Here is a 17,572-nt window from a genome sequence, read left to right on the forward strand (position 1 = left end):
AAATAAATGAGCACGGCTGTGTTCCAATAAACTTTTATTTATAGACACTGAGGTTTTAATCTCATCTATTTTTCACCTGCTACAAAATATTAATCAATGGATTTCTTTCAACCATTTAGAAGTATAAAGACCATTTTAAGTTACAGGATGTATAAACAGATGGCAGTGAGCCAAATTTGCCCTTGGGCCAATAGTTTGCTGATTCCCGAATCAGTTTATAAAAGAAGTCTCAATACTATCCAAAGAAACATACTGAACATACTATGTTCTCTATAATAAAATTAGAAACAATAAAAAAAGAGTAGCTAATTTTTAGAAACTAAACTTTTCCTTTTTTTTGTCTTTTTAGGGCAGGACCAGAGGCATAAGGAAGTTTCCAGGCTAGGGGTTGAATCAGAGTTGTAGCTGCCGGCCTACACCACAGCCACAGCAATGCTGGATCCTTAACCGACTGAGCCAGGGCAGGGATCGAACCTGAGGCCTCATGGATACTAGTTGGGTTCGTTATCCACTGAGCCACAATGGGAACTCCAGAAACTAAACTTTTAAAACCATTAAATAAACCTGGAGTTAAAAAGGCAATTTTCTTTAAAGGATACATATACCCCAATGTACACAGCAGCACTATTTACAATAGCCAACCAAAAGGTACAACAACAGATGAATGGATAAAGAAATTATGACAGGGGGTTCCCATCGTGGCCCAGCAGTAACTAACCCAACTAGTGTGGGTTAAGGATCTGGCATTGCCATGAGCTGTGTTGTAGGTCACAGATATGGCTCAGATCCTGTGCTGCCATAGCTGTGGCGTAGGCTGGCAGCTGGAGCTTGGATTTGATTCCTAGCCTGGGAACCTCCATATGCCATGAGTGTGGCCCTAAAAAAGAAAAAAGAAAAAAAAAAGTTAATTATCTAACTCGAAATATTAGAAAAAGAGCATCAGAACAAATCCAAATCCCCAAACTAGTATGAGAGTAATAGAGAACCTAAACTGATCACAAGAATTAAAGGCAGTGAAACCACAAAGTCATCTATATCCCCCATTCCCAATCCAGGTCCAGATGACATTACAGGTGAGATCAACCAAACTTTCAAGAAAAAAGTTGTTACACAAAACAACAAAAGAAGGAGTTACTCGGTTCATTTTAAGCAGCTTGTGAATGAAGTCTTGATTCCAAAAATAAAATTAGAAAATCACAACTTTACATATATAATAACTTACAATAATGAATTTTGGCAAGGACCATCAAATGTATGCTGCAGGTTAAAGTTTGTGAGTTAAAATAACATTAGCATGGCCTCAAAGTATCACTCCACAAAAGACTTACTAGTTACAAAGAGCAAAACAGAAAATTTACAGTCGAAAACCTGGCAACACAACCTTTATTTTACCAAGTGACCAAAGTTAACACACAAAATATGACAAATCAACATCCTTTGTCTTCTAATACGATACACTAAGAATATAACTCCTGCAGTATTCATGCAAAAACACACAATCTAAACCTACTTATAAGGAACAGATAAACTCAAAGTAAGGGATAGCCTACACAACAATATGTCTATATTCTTTTAAAATGTAAATGTCATGAATCAAAGACTGAGGAAACATTTCAGATTAATTTTCAGATTGTGACAATTATGTTACAGTAATGACAAATGTCTCTGCTTTTAGGCAATACACTCTGAAGTATTTAGGGGTTAAAATAAAGTAAAACTATGTTAGTGAAGTTTCAAGCAATTTCCTTGACAAATTATTGACTACAAAAGGAAAATGAGTAACTTAATATAGTGGAGAAGTGGAGAAGCCTGGCTGACAATCATGCTAACCAAGTGATGATTCAGAGGAAAGAAAAAAAAAGGATATAGAGATATATACATATATCCACACAAAGCAACATACATAATATGAATAAGAGAAAGAGAGAAAGACTATAAATGAATAATAAAACTAATGGGACAAATGAGAAGTACCGGGTAATGGTCATAAAACTTTTTGTACTATTCTGCAATCTTTCCATAGTTTATATTAAAGTTTTAAAAAAACTAAGATTATCAGTGAAATTTACATTAGCACATTAAGGAAAAAAAACCTTTAAAAAGGATAATCAAGGTATGTACAAACTATGGTTAACTATTGGGGAGGAACTAATGTGGTAATATAAAACAGTCACATGCGGGAGTTCCCCTCAGGATGCAGCAGAAACAAATCTGACTAGGAACCATGAGGCTGAGGGTTGGATCCCTGGCCTCGCTCAGTGGGTTAAGGATCCAGCACTGCCTTGATCTGTGGTGTAGGTTGCAGACGCAGCTCGGATCTGGCGTTGCTGTGGCTGTGGCGTAGTATGGCAGCAATAGCTCTGACAGACCCCTGGGAACCTCCATATGCCTCAGGTGCGGCCCTAAAAAGACAAAAGACACACACCAAAAAAGTCATATGCATAGTGATTTACACCCAAAAAAAAGTATTTGCACTTACGTAATCTTACTTGGCCATTAATAAGCTATTTTATTATTCATTTTTTCCAATATTTATTCACTACTTTGAGTAAAGTAGCTGTATTAGTTATGTATGGATGCATAAAAAATTACTCCAAAATCCAGCAACTTAAAAAAAAACATGTATTTTTAAACTCAATTTCTGCGAGTCAGGAATCTGGGCATGGCTTATGAGCGAAGTGCTCTGGCTCAGAGTCTCTCACAGGCAGGAATCATCTCAAGGCTCAATAGAGAAAGTGAGGTTCCACTTCCAAGCTCAGTCAGGTAGTTGCTGGCAGGATTCCTTTTGTAAATGGGCCTCTCCATAAGGCAGCTCACTTTAATGAGAACAAATAAAGAGAAAGCAAGAGAAACCAGTCTTCTGGAACCTAATCCTTCAAGAAGATTTAAGCCCACCATCTTGCTATTTGTTATCTCTTTGGTCCATCCATCCTTTAACCTGTGTTAAATACAGACAGATTAAAAGAAAAGGAAGGAGTTCCCATTGTGGCTCAGTGGAAACAAATCCGACTAGGAACCATGAGGTTGCAGGTTCAATCCCCGGCCTTGCTCAGTGGGTTAAGGATCTGGTGTTGCTGTGAGCTGTGGTGTAGGTCTAGCATTGCTGTGGCTCTGGCATAGGCCAGCAGCTATAGTGCTGATTAGACCCCTACCTTGGGAACCTCCATATGCTGCAGGTGCAGTGCTCAAAGCAAAAAAAAAGGGGGGGGAGGGAAAGGAAAAAGACATATTATACAAATACTAATCATAAGAAAAGTGGAATGACTGGAATGACTACATTTATATCACACATTTATTTCAGGACAGGAATTAATAAAAATGTGTATTACAAATGATTTTTTAAAAGTCAATTCATCAAGAAAATACAGCATACCTAAACGTGAATGGATTTAATAACTGAGCTTTAAAATATACAAGGCAAAAACGGACAGAACTACTGAAAGAAATAACAAATCCCACAATTACAGACGGAAATTCCAATATTCCTCTCCTCCTTCAGTAATTAACAGAATAGAAAGAAAATCAGGAAGGAAGGTTACACAAGACTTGAAACTTCAACCAGTTTATGCTATTGACATTTATAAGGCACTGCACCCAACAGAAGTACACATTTTTTTCCCAAGTGTACAGAGAACATTCATAAATACACTCCATAAACTTGACATTAAAACAAATCTCAGGAAATTTAAGGGACTGAAATGGTATAGAGCATGTTCTTTGATCAAAGCAGCATTTGGAGTTCCTGTCGTGGCTCAGTGGTTAACAAATCCGACTAGGAACCATGAGGTTGCAGGTTCGATCCCTGCCCTTGCTCAGTGGGTTAAGGATCCGGCGTTGCCGTGAGCTGTGGTGTAGGCTGCAGACACAGCTCAAATCCCGCTTTGCTGTGGCTTTGGCGTAGGCCGGCGGCTACAGCTCCGATTGGACCCCTAGCCTGGGAACCTCCATATGCTGTGGGAGCAGCCCTAGAAATGGCAAAAAGACAAAAAAAAAAAAAAAAAAGCAGCATTTAAAAAAAAGGGGGGGAGCTCCCTGGAGGCTCAGTGGATTAAGGAGCTGGTATTGTCACTGCTGGGGCCTGGGTCACTACTGTGGTGTGGGTTCAATCCCTGGCCCAGGAACTTCTACATGCCACAGGAGCGGGCAAAAAGAATTTTTTTTTTTTAAAGACAACAACAGGAGTTCCTGCTGTGGTGCAGTGGGGTTAAGAATCTAACCGCAGAGGCTCAGGTCACTTCAGAGACACAAGTATGATCTCTAGCCCAGCACAGTGGGTTCAAAGGATCCTGCATTGCTGCAGCTGCGGCTCAGATTCAACCCCTGGCCTCGGAACTTTCATATGTTGTGGGTACACCCATTAAAAAAAAAAAAGGAGGAGTTCCCTTGTGGCACAATGGATTAAGGACTCAGTGTTGTCACCACCGTGGCCTGGATCACTGTTGTGGCACAGGTTTGATCCCTGGCCTGGGAACTTCCATATGGTGCAGCCAAAAAAAAAAAGAAAAGAAAAAAGAAGCAAGAAATTAAGTCACACATAAATAAGCATAGGTAAAAAGAAAAATCACAGAGAGAGTAGAAAATACTTTGTAATGAGTGAAAATTAAAACCCAGCACATCAAAATTTGTGGGATGCAGCTAAAGAAAGAAAAAAACCTGAATAGACCAATACCTATTTTTCTTTTTTTGGCTGCACTCATGGGCCAGAGATTGGACCCATGCCATAGCAGTGACCCAAGCCACAGCAGTGATATTACTGGATCCTTAACCTCTAGGTCACTAGGGAACTCCACCCAATATCTTTTTATCTTTTTAGGGCTGCACCTGTGGCATATAGAATTTCCCAGGCTAGGAGTCTAATCAGAGCTGCAGCTGCCGGCCTGCACCACAACCACAGCAACACCAGATCCAAGCCACCTCTATGACCTACACCACAGCTCACAGCAATGCCAGATCCTTAACCCACTGAGTGAGAACAGGGATCACCCTTGTCTTCATGGATACTAGTCAGGTTCCTTATTGCTGAGCCACAACAGGAACTCCGCAATATCTATTTTTAAACTGAAGTCATGATTAAAAACCTTCTCAGAGAGAAACTGCACTCACTGATGAATTCTACCAAACATTTAAGGAAGAAATAACACCAATCTTTCACAAACTCTCATCAACAGGCTGGACATGGCTGGGGAAATGAATATGAGCTTGAAGATATTTCAATAAAAACTTCCCAAACTGAAATGCAAAAAGAAAAAACTGGAAAAAAAGGAAGGAAGGAAGGGAGGGAGCGGAGGGAGGGAGAGAGGAAGGGACAGTGAAGCAGAAGAAACATCTGAAAGTAATGAACGACCAAGAGCTTTCCATAATCAAAGACAAACACCAAACCACAAATCTGGATCTCAGAGAACACCAAGTAGGATAACACCAAAAAATATGCACTTCAGCATATCATTCAAATTGCAGAAAACCAGAAACAAAGAGAAAATCTTGGAGGAAAAACAGAAGGGAAAAAAACACCTTAACTACAGAGGAATAAGGATAAGAATTATAGAGATGTGAGAAAAAGAATGTGTATATATATATACATATATATGAGTGGGTCACTTTGCTGTACAGCAGAAATTGACAGGACACTGTAAATCAACTATGATGACTATGACGAAATAAAAATAAAAATCTTTAAAAAAAAAAAAGAACTACAGGAGTTCCCGTCATGGCTTAGTGGTTAACAAATCTGACTAGGAACCATGAGGTTGCGGGTTCGATCCCTGGCCTAGCTCAGGGGTTAAGGATCCTGCATTGCTGTGGCTCTGGCATAGGCCAGTGGCTACAGCTCCAATTAGACCCCCAGCCTGGGAACCTCTATATGCCATGGGTGCAGCCCTGAAAACGACAAAAAACAAACAAACAAAAAAAGAATTACAGAGGTTTCTCTCTCATCAGAAACCATGTTAAGAAGGAAGAAAGCAAAGTGGAATATTTAAAGTGTTAATGGAAAGAAAACAAAAAAAAAAGCCTAGATTCTATATGAAAAGTATCCTTAAAAAATAAAGGAAAAATAAAGACTTCCCCAGACAAAAAAACCAAGGATATGTATGATCAGTAGAACTGCCCTACAAGAAATGCTAAAAGAGGGTCTTTAGGGAGAAAAGAAATTAAACAGATCAGAACTTGGAACTAAATAAAGAAAGGAAGACTGCTGGAGAAGGAATAAATGAATGGCAAGTATTTTACAGCCCTTATTCTTCTTATTCTTAACTGATTTAAAAGAATCATTTATATGGATGGAACTAGAGACTCTCATACTAAGTGAAGTAAGTCATAAAGAGAAAGACAAATACCATATGAGAGCACTTATATCTGGAATCTAATATATGGCACAAATGACCCTTTCTACAGAAAAGAAACAAACTCATGGACATGGAGAATAGACTTGTGGTTGCCAAGAGGGAGGAGGAGGAAGTGGGATGGACCATGAGTTTGGGGTTAGTAGGTGCAAACTATTGCATTTGTAGTGGATAAGCAATGAGATCCTGCTGTATAGCACAGAGAACTGTATTTAATCACTTGTGCTGGAACAGGATGGAAGATAATGTGAGAAAAAGAATGTTTGTGTGTGTGTACATATATATATATGTATATATATGTGGGTGTGTGTGTGTATATATATGACTGGATCACTTTGCTGTACAACAGAAATTGATAGAACACTATACATCAACCATAATAAAAATTTTTTAAAGATTAAAAAAAAAATAAAAAACCAGAAGGCAAGGGAGTTCTCTTATAGCAGTTAAGAATCCAACATTGGAGTTTCCATTGTGGCTCAGTGGAAACAAAACCCAAGTAGTATCCATAGGATAAAGGTTCAATTTCTGGCCTTGCTCAGTGGGGGTCCAGCTCGAGCTGTGGTGTAGGTTGCAGATGTGGCTTGGACCCGGCACTGCTGTGGCATAGGCTGGCAGGTGTAGCTCCAATTCGACCCCTAGCCTGGGAATCCAGGCTGCACCTGTGGTCCTTAAAAAAAAAAGGAAAAAAAGAATCCAGCGTTGTCACTGCAGTGGCTCCAGTCAATACTGAGGGCCGGGGTTTGATCCCTGGCCCAAGAACTTCCGCATGTCAAGGGCACAGCCAAAACAAAAAAGAAGAAAAACAAACCAAAAAACGAAAAACAGAGAAGGCAAAAATGAGAGGTAGAAAATAAAAGCAAAGAACAAGTCAATGAAAAGAGTTACAAACAAGGTAGTTACTAATCCGAAGAAATTAATCATTCCTTGAAGTATGAATGATAATGGTCTACAATTAAGAGACAGACTGTCAGAGTGGATTTTTTAAAAAAGACCTAACTGTATATTGTCTACAAGAAACCCACTTTAAAAGAATATGCAAAAAAGTTAACATTCACAAAAGAAGATAAGTAGCTAATAAGCACATGAAATGGTACACACCACCACCAGTCATCAGGTGAATGCAAATTAAAAATATAATGAGATACTACCAGCCATTCTAGCAACATTCTCTACAACAGATAACAGTAAAGTGTGGGCAAGGATGTGGGGCAACCCAAACTGTAACATAAAGCTGGTCAGAGGGTAAACTGGCACAACATCTTGCAAAATAACAAAGTTAAACTTACACATATCCAATTTTACTCCTAGGCACAGCATACAATGAAGCACATCTCTACCCAAAGAAATATACAAATGTTTACAGCAGCATTATTCATAATAGCTCAAATCTAAAAAGAACCCAAATAGTCCATCAACATGCGAATGGATTTTTATTTTTATTTATTTATTTATTTATTTATTTATTTATTTATTTATTTATTTTTTAATGGCCATGCATGCAGCATTTGGAAGTTGCCAGACCTGGGATTGAATCTAAGCTGAAGCTACTACCTACAACCTTCAACCTACACCACAACTGCAGCAACATGGGATCCTTTAAACCACTACACCAGGCTGGGAACCAAACCACACCTCCATAGAGACCACCGCTGATGTACTTGAGTTCTTAACCCATTGAGCCACAGTGGGAAATCCGAGAATGGATTTTTAAATACTGTGATATATTCACACAATGGAATACTCTCAGAAATAAATAAGAATGAATTGATATGCAGAACATGGATAAATCTAAAAATCCATTTTGCTGAGTAAAAGCCATATTATCAAAGAGCTACGCTGTATATGTGAAGTATGAATATTTTACTCCATTTATATGAAGCTCAGAAACATGTAAAATTAATCTATGCTGATAGAAATCAAAAGAGTTGCCTAGACAAAGTCTGGAAAAGAGCAACAAGAAACTTTTTGGAATGATGTTCTATTGCCTGATTGGGGAGTAAGGAAATAGAGGGGGATCCATTTGTCAAAATTTATTGCACTGTACTCTTAAGACCTATTCATTTCACTTTATGTAAGTTATAGCTCAGTTTAAAAGAAAAAAGACTCAGCTTCTACAGCAGCGGTTCTTAACTAGCTGTATGTGAGAATCACCTGGGATGTCTTTTTAGAAACACAGATGCCCTGGTTCAACTGCAGACCAATCCATCAGAATCTTTAGAGGATAAGACACTGATTCAGCATGGAGGGGAAGGCTGAAACTTGGAGGGTTCCAGAGGATCTGTTCAACGGTTTGAAAGTTAAATCTCCAGGAAACAGAGTGTGCTAGCCCTCCAGATTCTAATGCCAAAGATCACCATTCTCAGAGCAAGCTGCTCCAGGATGTTAAGGCCATTGCCAAGGGAACCAGGGGGAAGAGGAGTGTTTTCAGGAGTCCAGTGCCTCTTTTGAGGAGGAGTCAGTAGACAGGGTTGAGATCAAACCTGATCATGATGTGAATTTCTCTAACTAGATGAAGAATATCTAACAGAATTGGGGGGAGGGGGTGTTCGGGACATGCCAGATGAAAAGAAAAAGAGAGAAAAGAGCACTAGACTAAAGGAGGAGGGAAACGAACAGTTTAATAAAAGATTATACAGAATCCTAAAGTTCTCATACTCTAGCCCTTCAGATGTGTCCATCCTGCTTCCAGAAAGACAGATCTATTCTGTTTTCAAATAAAGCTGCTGCAAGGATGAAACAGGACAAGAGATGGCCATCATTGACTGCAGCAAAGCAAATCAGTTAAAACTCCAGCTACATCAGGGCAATACTGAGGATAGTAGAGTTGTGTAAGAAAACTGACAAGCCAGATGAAGCCCTGGAAGACTATAAGTGTATTTTTTAAAAATCCCAACATAGTGTCCATAGCCTCGCTCAGCGGGTTAAGGATCTGGCACTACCAAGCAAGCTGTGGTGTAGGTCACAGATGGGCCTAGGATCTGATGTTGCCATGGCTGTGGTATAGGTCAGCAACTGCAGCTCTGATTCGACCCCTAGCCAGGAACTTCCAGATGCTACAGGTGAGGCAAAAAAAGAAAAAAAAAAAAAAAAAAAAGATCCATCAGTACATCAAGCAAGAGAGGTTTGTATGAGTTTATCAAAGCAAATTCAAACATAATGAAAGACTAAGGGAAGAGATGTTAAGTAAACTAAAAGATCTTAGGAACTTGGTTTTTCAAACTTTCAGACTCTTCACGGAAAATTTCCAGATCAAACAGGATTCCTCTACTGGCTCCTATTCCATCATTTTGTTCAAAATCCAAGTAAGAACAAATAACAAAGACAGAAGAAAAAGAAAAAAAAGATTTCTGGCAAAGGCCTACTGTATTTTCTGTAGTTCAAGCCCAGCAAGCAGTAGGCAAATTTTTTTCTACAAAGCCAGAAAGTAATTTTTTTTTTTGCCTTTTTTTAGGGCTGTACCTACAGCATATGGAGGTTCCCAGGCTAGGGGCTGAATTGGAGCTGTAGCTGCTGGCCTACACCACAGCCACAGCAACCCTGGATCCAAGCCGCATGTTCGACCCACACCACAGCTCATGGCAACGCCAGATCCTAAACCCATTGAGTGAGGCCAGGAATCGAACCCACATTCTCATGGATACTAGTTGGATTCACTATGGCTGAACCACAACGGGAACTCCCAGAAAGTAAGTATTTTAGACTCTGCAGTTTCATGGTCCCTGCTATAACCCCTCTGTCATTGATTGGGAAAGTAGCCAGACAATATGGAAACAAATGAGCATGGTTGTGAATTCCAAAAAAACCATTTACAAAAACAGGCAGCAAACTGGATTTGGATCGCTAACTCCTGGTAGAGCAAACAGAAAATCAACCTTCAAATTAATTTAAATACACCATTGTTCTTTCCTATATAGTAACAGGCATGATAATTATTAGAAGCCAATCACAGTTCTCCCCAAACTTGTTTTTCCCTCCTCATCTAATTCATTTAAAATAGAAAGATAAACCAGAAAATGCCTAAAATATATTCAATATGGAAGATCATCACTTAAAACTCATTTAATAGCTATTATAGTATTCTGAAGAAATATCTGGGAATGTGAGAAACAACTGAGCTTAAGATAAAACTAGCTAGTAATAATTAAAGTATGAGCAGTTCCCATCATGGCTCAGCTGTTAGCAAAACCAACTAGAACCCATGAGGACGTGGGTTCGATCCCTGACCTCGCTCAGTGGGTTAACGAATCTGACATTGCCATGAGCTGTGGTATAGGTCGCAGATGCAGCTTGCATCCTGTGTTGCTATTGCTGTGGCTGTGGTGTAGGCTGGCGGCTACAGTTCTGATTGGACCCCTAAGCCTGGGAACCTCCATGTGCCGCAGGTGTGGCCTTAAAAAGACAAAAAGACCGAATAATAATAACAATAATAATAATTAAAGTATGAGCTGGAAATTTAAAATACACTTAAGTACAAACACACAAAAAGCTGTTACCCACAATACTGACACTTTGATTTATCTGCTATAATAAAGTTTTTGAAACATGACCAGTATCACTCATAATCACCGGGTTCATTCTTTACTTAAAAAAATTAAAAATTAAGGATAGCAATTACTTCTCACTGTTTTAAAAGCATTTCAAAATACAAAATAACATGTGGAAAAAAATATTTCATGAGAAGTATCAAAGGCCAATTTTCTTGTCTAATGTAGACAAGGCACAAGAACTAATACTCTGCAAAGAACATCCAGCATACACAACTAGGTATATAAATAAATCTCAAATATGGCATGGCCCTAAGCTGCCTTAAAATACTTACTCATCTTTAAGAAAATTCCAATCTAAAAAAAAAATTTAATTCTTTCTCACCCTGGTATATACCTATTAGAAGAAACCCTAATGAAATTAGAAGGCTTGTTCCAGTATAAATACGGCACCCAACTGGCATCCATTCATTCCTGGACACATAGCAGTGAAGGAAATATCAAAAATCCCTGCCCTCATGACACATTCCAGTGAATCACTTAATCTCAAAAAACAATTCAGTTTTCTTTCTCTGGGATAATGGATTTCATAATTAAGGGTATTTTCAATTCTCTAAAAATAAAATCTGTATTACTTTTCTGCATCCAGGAAAGTAACTGATGGAACAAAACCTGAAATCCACTCTTCCACTGGCTAAAACTACTTGTTGTGTCATCATATTCAGACAGCACATAAAAGAAAATAATTGACAATCCTGAAGGACTTACTTAAATTCACTAATTTTGGTTATACAACCTGGGGGAAATATAAGCTTTATTGGCCTATGACTTGGTAACTAAACTTCCTTGGCTGGGATGCAAGAAAGAAGCAGAACAATCTTATGAGAAATATCTCCACATAATGAATAATTTTACAAACATTTCCAGTATTTAGGTCTATGAAAATATAGACTGCCTAGTGAATCAACTAATCAGTTTATCTTTTCTTCAGAGCATGATCTGATCTTTGTTTTCAAATTGTCTGCTGCAATACAGGCAGTCAGAAATCCAAATTGTGTATTCAAATCTGGTTTTTGTGCTTAACATTTAAATTTTTCTTTTATTAATCATCAAGTTATATTTTCCCCCACAATAAAACAGATACGAGAGTCCTTCAAGCATTAACTCCTCAAATCCCAAATGGAAATTTTTAAAAATGTCTCATGTATTCATTTTTCCCAAATAAATTCTAGGAGCAAAAATTACATTTTGGTAAGACAAAAACAACACTCACATTAAATATTCCTTCCCTCACAGGCACCTACAAGGGCACCAAAAAGGAGCCAAGATATAAGCCTGCAGTTACTACCCTGAGTATCATTCCCGAAAGATAAATTGACTTAAGTAGATACCAAAAAAAAAAAAAAAAGTGTATTCCCACCAAATGAAGCTCCTCCACTTATTTTCGACTCATAAAATATGTTCAAAGTTTGCCAAAGCAAGCTAACTCTACCCAACTTAACAGACAGTACAAGCAGTAGTCCCCAATTATGCTAATCTTGAACATCCTACTGCTAGTCTAAAATGTGGTCTGCTGTATTTATGCTCATATTTTAAGATGTTTTAAGAGTATAAGCACCACCATCAGATCCAATAAGCCCAAAGGCAGACATGCTGAAATCGTTAGCAAGAGATGATAGACAGAAAGTGGCAGAACAACTTTACATAAAATGCATATAATGTACACATGAGTTATTTCTATTTTCTACGGTAATAGAAACTGTAAGTGGTCTCTAGAACTAGATTCTCAACTCAGACATATGAAATAACAAGTTGCTTAAGGAAACCTTAAAACTTCCTTTTATATTTTAAAAGCCATATTGATGAACTTGATTTGCATTTTAAAATCTAGTAAGTGAGAAGACTTTGATAAAACTAAAATGACTTATAATTAGTAGAATCATTACTGTAAAGTATTAACTATCCAGCTCTCCTGCTGTTCACATTTTATACAGAACCCTCATTACTGGCAGCTAGGAACAATGGAAAAAAAAAAAAAAAAAAAAGTCTGGTTTTAGAACCAGGAAGACATGGGTCTGAACTCTGACAGTGCACCACAGCTTGAACACCAACTTTCTGAACCATTTTTTTCATCTCTAAAATGGGAATGTTAATACCTACCTTGAAGGACTGTTAAAATTATTAGTGAAAATATATGTAAAGCAGCTTGCATATATCAGAAACTGATGAAATTTAGCTGCTGTTACTTTATTACTCATAAATGCATGAAAGAGAAGATAAAAGAAAGGGCAGGACAGGAAAATAAATCAGAGCCTAGGTTACATTTAACTGCCAAAACAAAACAAAACAAAAACCCTAACAGTTAAGTGAAACTCTGGACTACACTTTTTGCTCACATTTTAGATAAACAAGATAATGTAGATAAATTCTAAATATATATATAAAATTCAAAATTAGCTACAGGTCTACTTATGTTGGAGCTAAATAAAAAGATTATTATCATACAGTAAAATAGATCATTTTATGAGCAGGTGAGATGATTTCACCTTTGGAAAAAAATGCCAAAACTAAGATGTAAAAATGCTTATGAAAGGATATTAAAAGATTCCTACCTTTAAACCGACTGCTATAAGATCTGTAACAACACTGTATGGAAAAAGTAAAAAGAGAAAATGGAAAACAAAGTTAGAGAACAAGTTTTTAAAAGACAGAGATAATAAGATTAAAGAAAAAAAAGAAAAAGCATTATAATAACAAATAATAAAAATAAGAATGTGATGAGTTGTGAAATGTTAATACAAAGAAAAGTGATGAGACAGTCTAGCAACAGCAGAGTGTAAAAGCAAAGCTTTAATAGCAATGTGGGAAACAAGTCAAATTCTTTTAGTAGTTAGAAAAATATAGCTGTGCCTTAATAAAATGAGTATGTGTTTATCCGTTTACCTCTATGTAACAAATCCAAACCAAAACTTAAAATCACCAAAATTCATTCTCTTAAATCACTGGTGTGAATTATCATAAAGTTTTAAGTGAAACAAAATCAGTGAGTAGATACAACAAAAATAGAAGGTGTCTCGCAAATTTGCATCTACCATCCAAATGGCTTACCAAAATATAGCTAAGACAGTTTCCCAGAATAAAAATAAATACAAACATCAAATTTCAGACATCAAAATCTTCAAATATTTGCTTTTAAAAAATCCTATCACATCAAAACTGTGTTTATGGGTAAATTATCTCAGGAGGAAATGAACGAACACAAACACAAACATACACACACACAAGACAGGTGGGATTTGAGGTGGAAATAGAAAGACAGATTGACTTGACTAGTGGTTTTTCAACTATCCAAAATAATGAAAAAGGACCTTTTTCAGGCTGTGGGAAAATGTAGAAATGTATTTAGCCTCCTAAAAGCATAAATTCAATGCGTTCAAAAGCATATCCCTTAAAACCAAGATGGAAAATACCCTATTAAAGTGAAGAAAAATTCATCTCTTCTAACCCCTAAGAAACTGTCTTCAACTAAGTTTGTCTCCTTATCTCCCAAAAGAAAGCTGTTAACAAAATTCTACATACTGTTCATAACCTATATCATCATTACTTAAAAGTAAGCAAATTATGACTCTGGATAGTTTAATTATGGAAATTTAATTGTTTTAAAACCCACACAGATTTTAAATTTTTCCTTAAAGACTTTTGAGACTTAAATTTCTTTTGCTTGAAAGTTAAATGTGATAAGTAACTGACACTTGTGGACAAAAAATTATAGATTGTGTAATGTATACTACGTATCAGTCCTAAGGCAAAGGGCAAATCATGCTCCTACTTGGAACTCTCAAATGAACTTACCTTCCAGCACTATGTCCTACTGCCCCACATATTTAAACCAATAAATTTTTAGCTCTCAAACCGTATTTAAGACGAGAGAAAGTAAACTTCTTAAACACTATCCAGGAGAATAAGTTTGCACTTCACAGTTGTCCAAGAGTTTAAACAGCCAAGACGCATAATCCCAGAGTCTTCTATTATCACTATAAATTTTCCAATACAAAAACCTAGCCTGCTTCATATGTCAACCCAAACAGTCTAGCGACAAGTCACTACACATAGTGAAATACTAATTTCACAGCCTTCCTCAACTGAAATATTGGCGTAAATATACAAAAAATTAAAACAAGAAAATTCTGCACACATATAAAAAGTAATTGGAAAAGGTGGTGTGAAATGAGTTTTCAACACTGCTCTCGGAAAAGCTTCAATTAAACAATAAAAATAGCTTCGATTAAATTTTAAAAATACTTTAAAGACCATCATAATCATAAATGAAATCTAAAATTGCACTAACGTCTGTAGCAATGTACAATCTCCATCCAAACGAGATAACCCAGAGACACCATAAAACTAGGATAAGTAAAATCTAATGAGGGCAAAAATTGTTCGAAGATTCCATCGTCTTTACACAGCATGACGACAATGAACTACACAACATGTACGCGGCTTTACTGTTGAAGGAAGTTCCGCATATTCTACAACCAAGAGGTTTACAGAAATCTTGTCATCAAAATCAAGTAAAAGGCCAAACAAAATCTCAAGTGCATAATGAAAATGATTAAGTGGATTTGTAGGCTCTAATAGAGCTGGAGTTTTTTTTTTAATCTTGATGCACATACACTACGATCTTCAATTAATTCACCAAGATCCTCATCTAGTTGTTTCCTTAATCATTCAAATATCGGTATGGTCCCACCCTATAACCCTGGGTCCCCAGGGAAATACTTGTATCGGTGATCCTAAATCTTTTTATTTTGGTCACAGACCTCTTTCACTTTTAGAGCGTTTAAAAGCACCTCGAAAATCACACTTATACGATATTTTGCATACATCGAAGGGGATTCACTAAGTTTCCGGGGGGGCGGGGGAGGGCGTCCAGGGTCACCAAGTCCAGACGCCCGGTGTACTGTAAATCGTTAACAGAGCTCCCATCGCAAGCCTGGAGACCGCGGCCGGTACCCCGGCCGTGCCGAGACCCCGCGTAGCCCCCGGCTCCGGGACCCTGTCGCCGCCCAGACGTGTACAGACGCGTGCCCTCGCCGTCCGCCCCTCCGCGGCCACTCGCCTCCGCGCCAGGGGAAGCTCCAGCGCTCGCCCCACCTCACCGGTAAACAGCAACTCCCCGAGCGCCGCCTCCGCCTCCCCCAGGGCCGCGCACCATTTTCTGAGAGGAAGTGTCGGGAGGCCGGGCCGGGCTCCCCGGCCCCTCGGGCGGAGGGCGGACCTCGGCCCCCGGGGGCTGCACCGGGCTTTCCTCTGCTTCCCCGGGCGAGGGTGTGCAGGGGCGGACATTACGGGGGCGCCCCGTGGGGAAAAGAGAGGCTGCGGAGGACCGCCCCTCCGCGATTCCGGGCTCCCCGAGGAGGCGCCCGGAAGCCCCGCCGTCGGTCTCGGCCGGGGCCGCTCCTCCGACCGCCGACGCCGCGTCCGGCTCCTCAGCTTCGGCGCGTCCGGCCGAGAGCCGAGAGGAAGCGGGCAAGCGCAGCTTGGTAGCAGCCGCGCCGCCAAGCACTTACCCATCCATGGCCCAGACCGAGGAGCGCACAGTGCGGGGACTGACGGGCTGACCGCGAGCGGAGGAAGAAGGCAGCAGCAGCAGGGCGGCTCCAGGGACCGGCAAACGGCGCCTCTCCGGAACCCCGGCCGGTCGGAGGTGGAAGGAGAGTGGGAAACAGGGGCGGAGACCAGGGACGCTCCCGCCACTGCCGCGCCCCCGCCTTCCCCACCCCCCGAGCGCGTCCCCGCCTCGCTTTACCCCGCCCCTCGGCGTCGACGCCCTCCCTGGGCCCCGCCCTCAGCCGCCCTCTAGCTCGGCTCCAGAGCGCCCTCTTCCTGCGGTCGCACCAAGACCCCCTCCCCCCGGGCTCCCTCACCCCCCGAGCGCGCGCCCCGCCCCCGCCTCCTTCCAGCGCTCACGGGAGCGCGCGCCTTGTGCTTCCCGCTTCGCGCCCCGCCCGCGCTCCCGCGGGCTCTGCCGGCCTTCCGGCTTCTCTGCCCAGGGCTACCTAGTTCGGACACCTCCCTCTACCGGCGGGAAAAGCTTTGGGGACCCGACTCGGGAGAGTAGGTAGGAGTGTTCCAAGAGGGCCCCAGAAGCGCCGCGGAATTGCCCCGAGTGGGAACTCTGTCGATAGCTCGGCCCCAAGCACTGGGGCCAGGCTCCGGCGGTGCTCTCCAGAGCCCCGGGCCTTGCAGCCCAGGAAAGCGCCCGCCGCCTGCCCAGTGACCCGCACTGGCCACCTAGGTGTGGTTGGGATGGAGATGAATGAGGTAAAAGAGACTCCCCCAAACTTGAGAATATTTGCATTTTTATACAGTTTTAGTCTCTGCTTGTCGACGCTGACAGTCTGGGATTGAATTTATAGGAAACATTCTTTGCACAATATGGAGTGGCCACTGTATTCCAAGGATTTTATGAAAGTTTCCACATGCCTCCTTGTAAAACAACAAAAACCAAAACCTGAGGGAATGATTACTCTCGTTTTTCAGATGAAAATTTAGACATGAGTTAAATGATTTTTCCACAATTTCGCAGCCTTTAGAGCCCTTTCCTCTTAGTCTGGGCAAAATTTTAAGCGTATAGCTTAGTGGCAACTCACTTGTTTCCCTTTTATATTCTGTTTGATTCTGAAATAGAGTGATTTTTCAATTCATCTATCACCAAAATGTGAATCACTAAAGGCTACATTC

At 40.0% G+C, this 17,572-nt stretch overlaps 1 protein-coding gene and 1 pseudogene across 4 annotated transcripts in view; one reads left to right on the top strand and one right to left on the bottom strand.

Annotated features, from left to right (window-relative positions):
- Positions 1–16,608, bottom strand: part of PTBP3 (polypyrimidine tract binding protein 3) — a 102,896-nt gene extending 86,288 nt beyond the window's left edge. For 2 of the 4 annotated variants that reach the window (XM_047768161.1, XM_047768159.1), the window contains exons 1-2: positions 16,399–16,542; positions 13,441–13,474 (exon numbers count right to left, since the gene is read on the bottom strand). In XM_047768161.1, coding sequence (XP_047624117.1) covers positions 13,441–13,474; positions 16,399–16,406 — 42 coding nt within the window. In that variant the 5' untranslated portion in view covers positions 16,407–16,542. Of the gene's footprint in view, positions 1–13,440; positions 13,475–16,398 lie in introns of all 4 variants that reach the window. The other 2 variants (XM_047768165.1, XM_047768162.1) reach the window with 2 other exon arrangements.
- LOC125120249 (tetratricopeptide repeat protein 1-like) lies at positions 8,584–9,660 on the top strand (annotated as a pseudogene).
- Positions 16,609–17,572: the final 964 nt, after the last annotated feature.

Source organism: Phacochoerus africanus, chromosome 2 (genome assembly GCF_016906955.1).
Source record: "Phacochoerus africanus isolate WHEZ1 chromosome 2, ROS_Pafr_v1, whole genome shotgun sequence".
In the NCBI taxonomy this organism is placed as follows: Eukaryota; Metazoa; Chordata; class Mammalia; order Artiodactyla; family Suidae; genus Phacochoerus; species Phacochoerus africanus.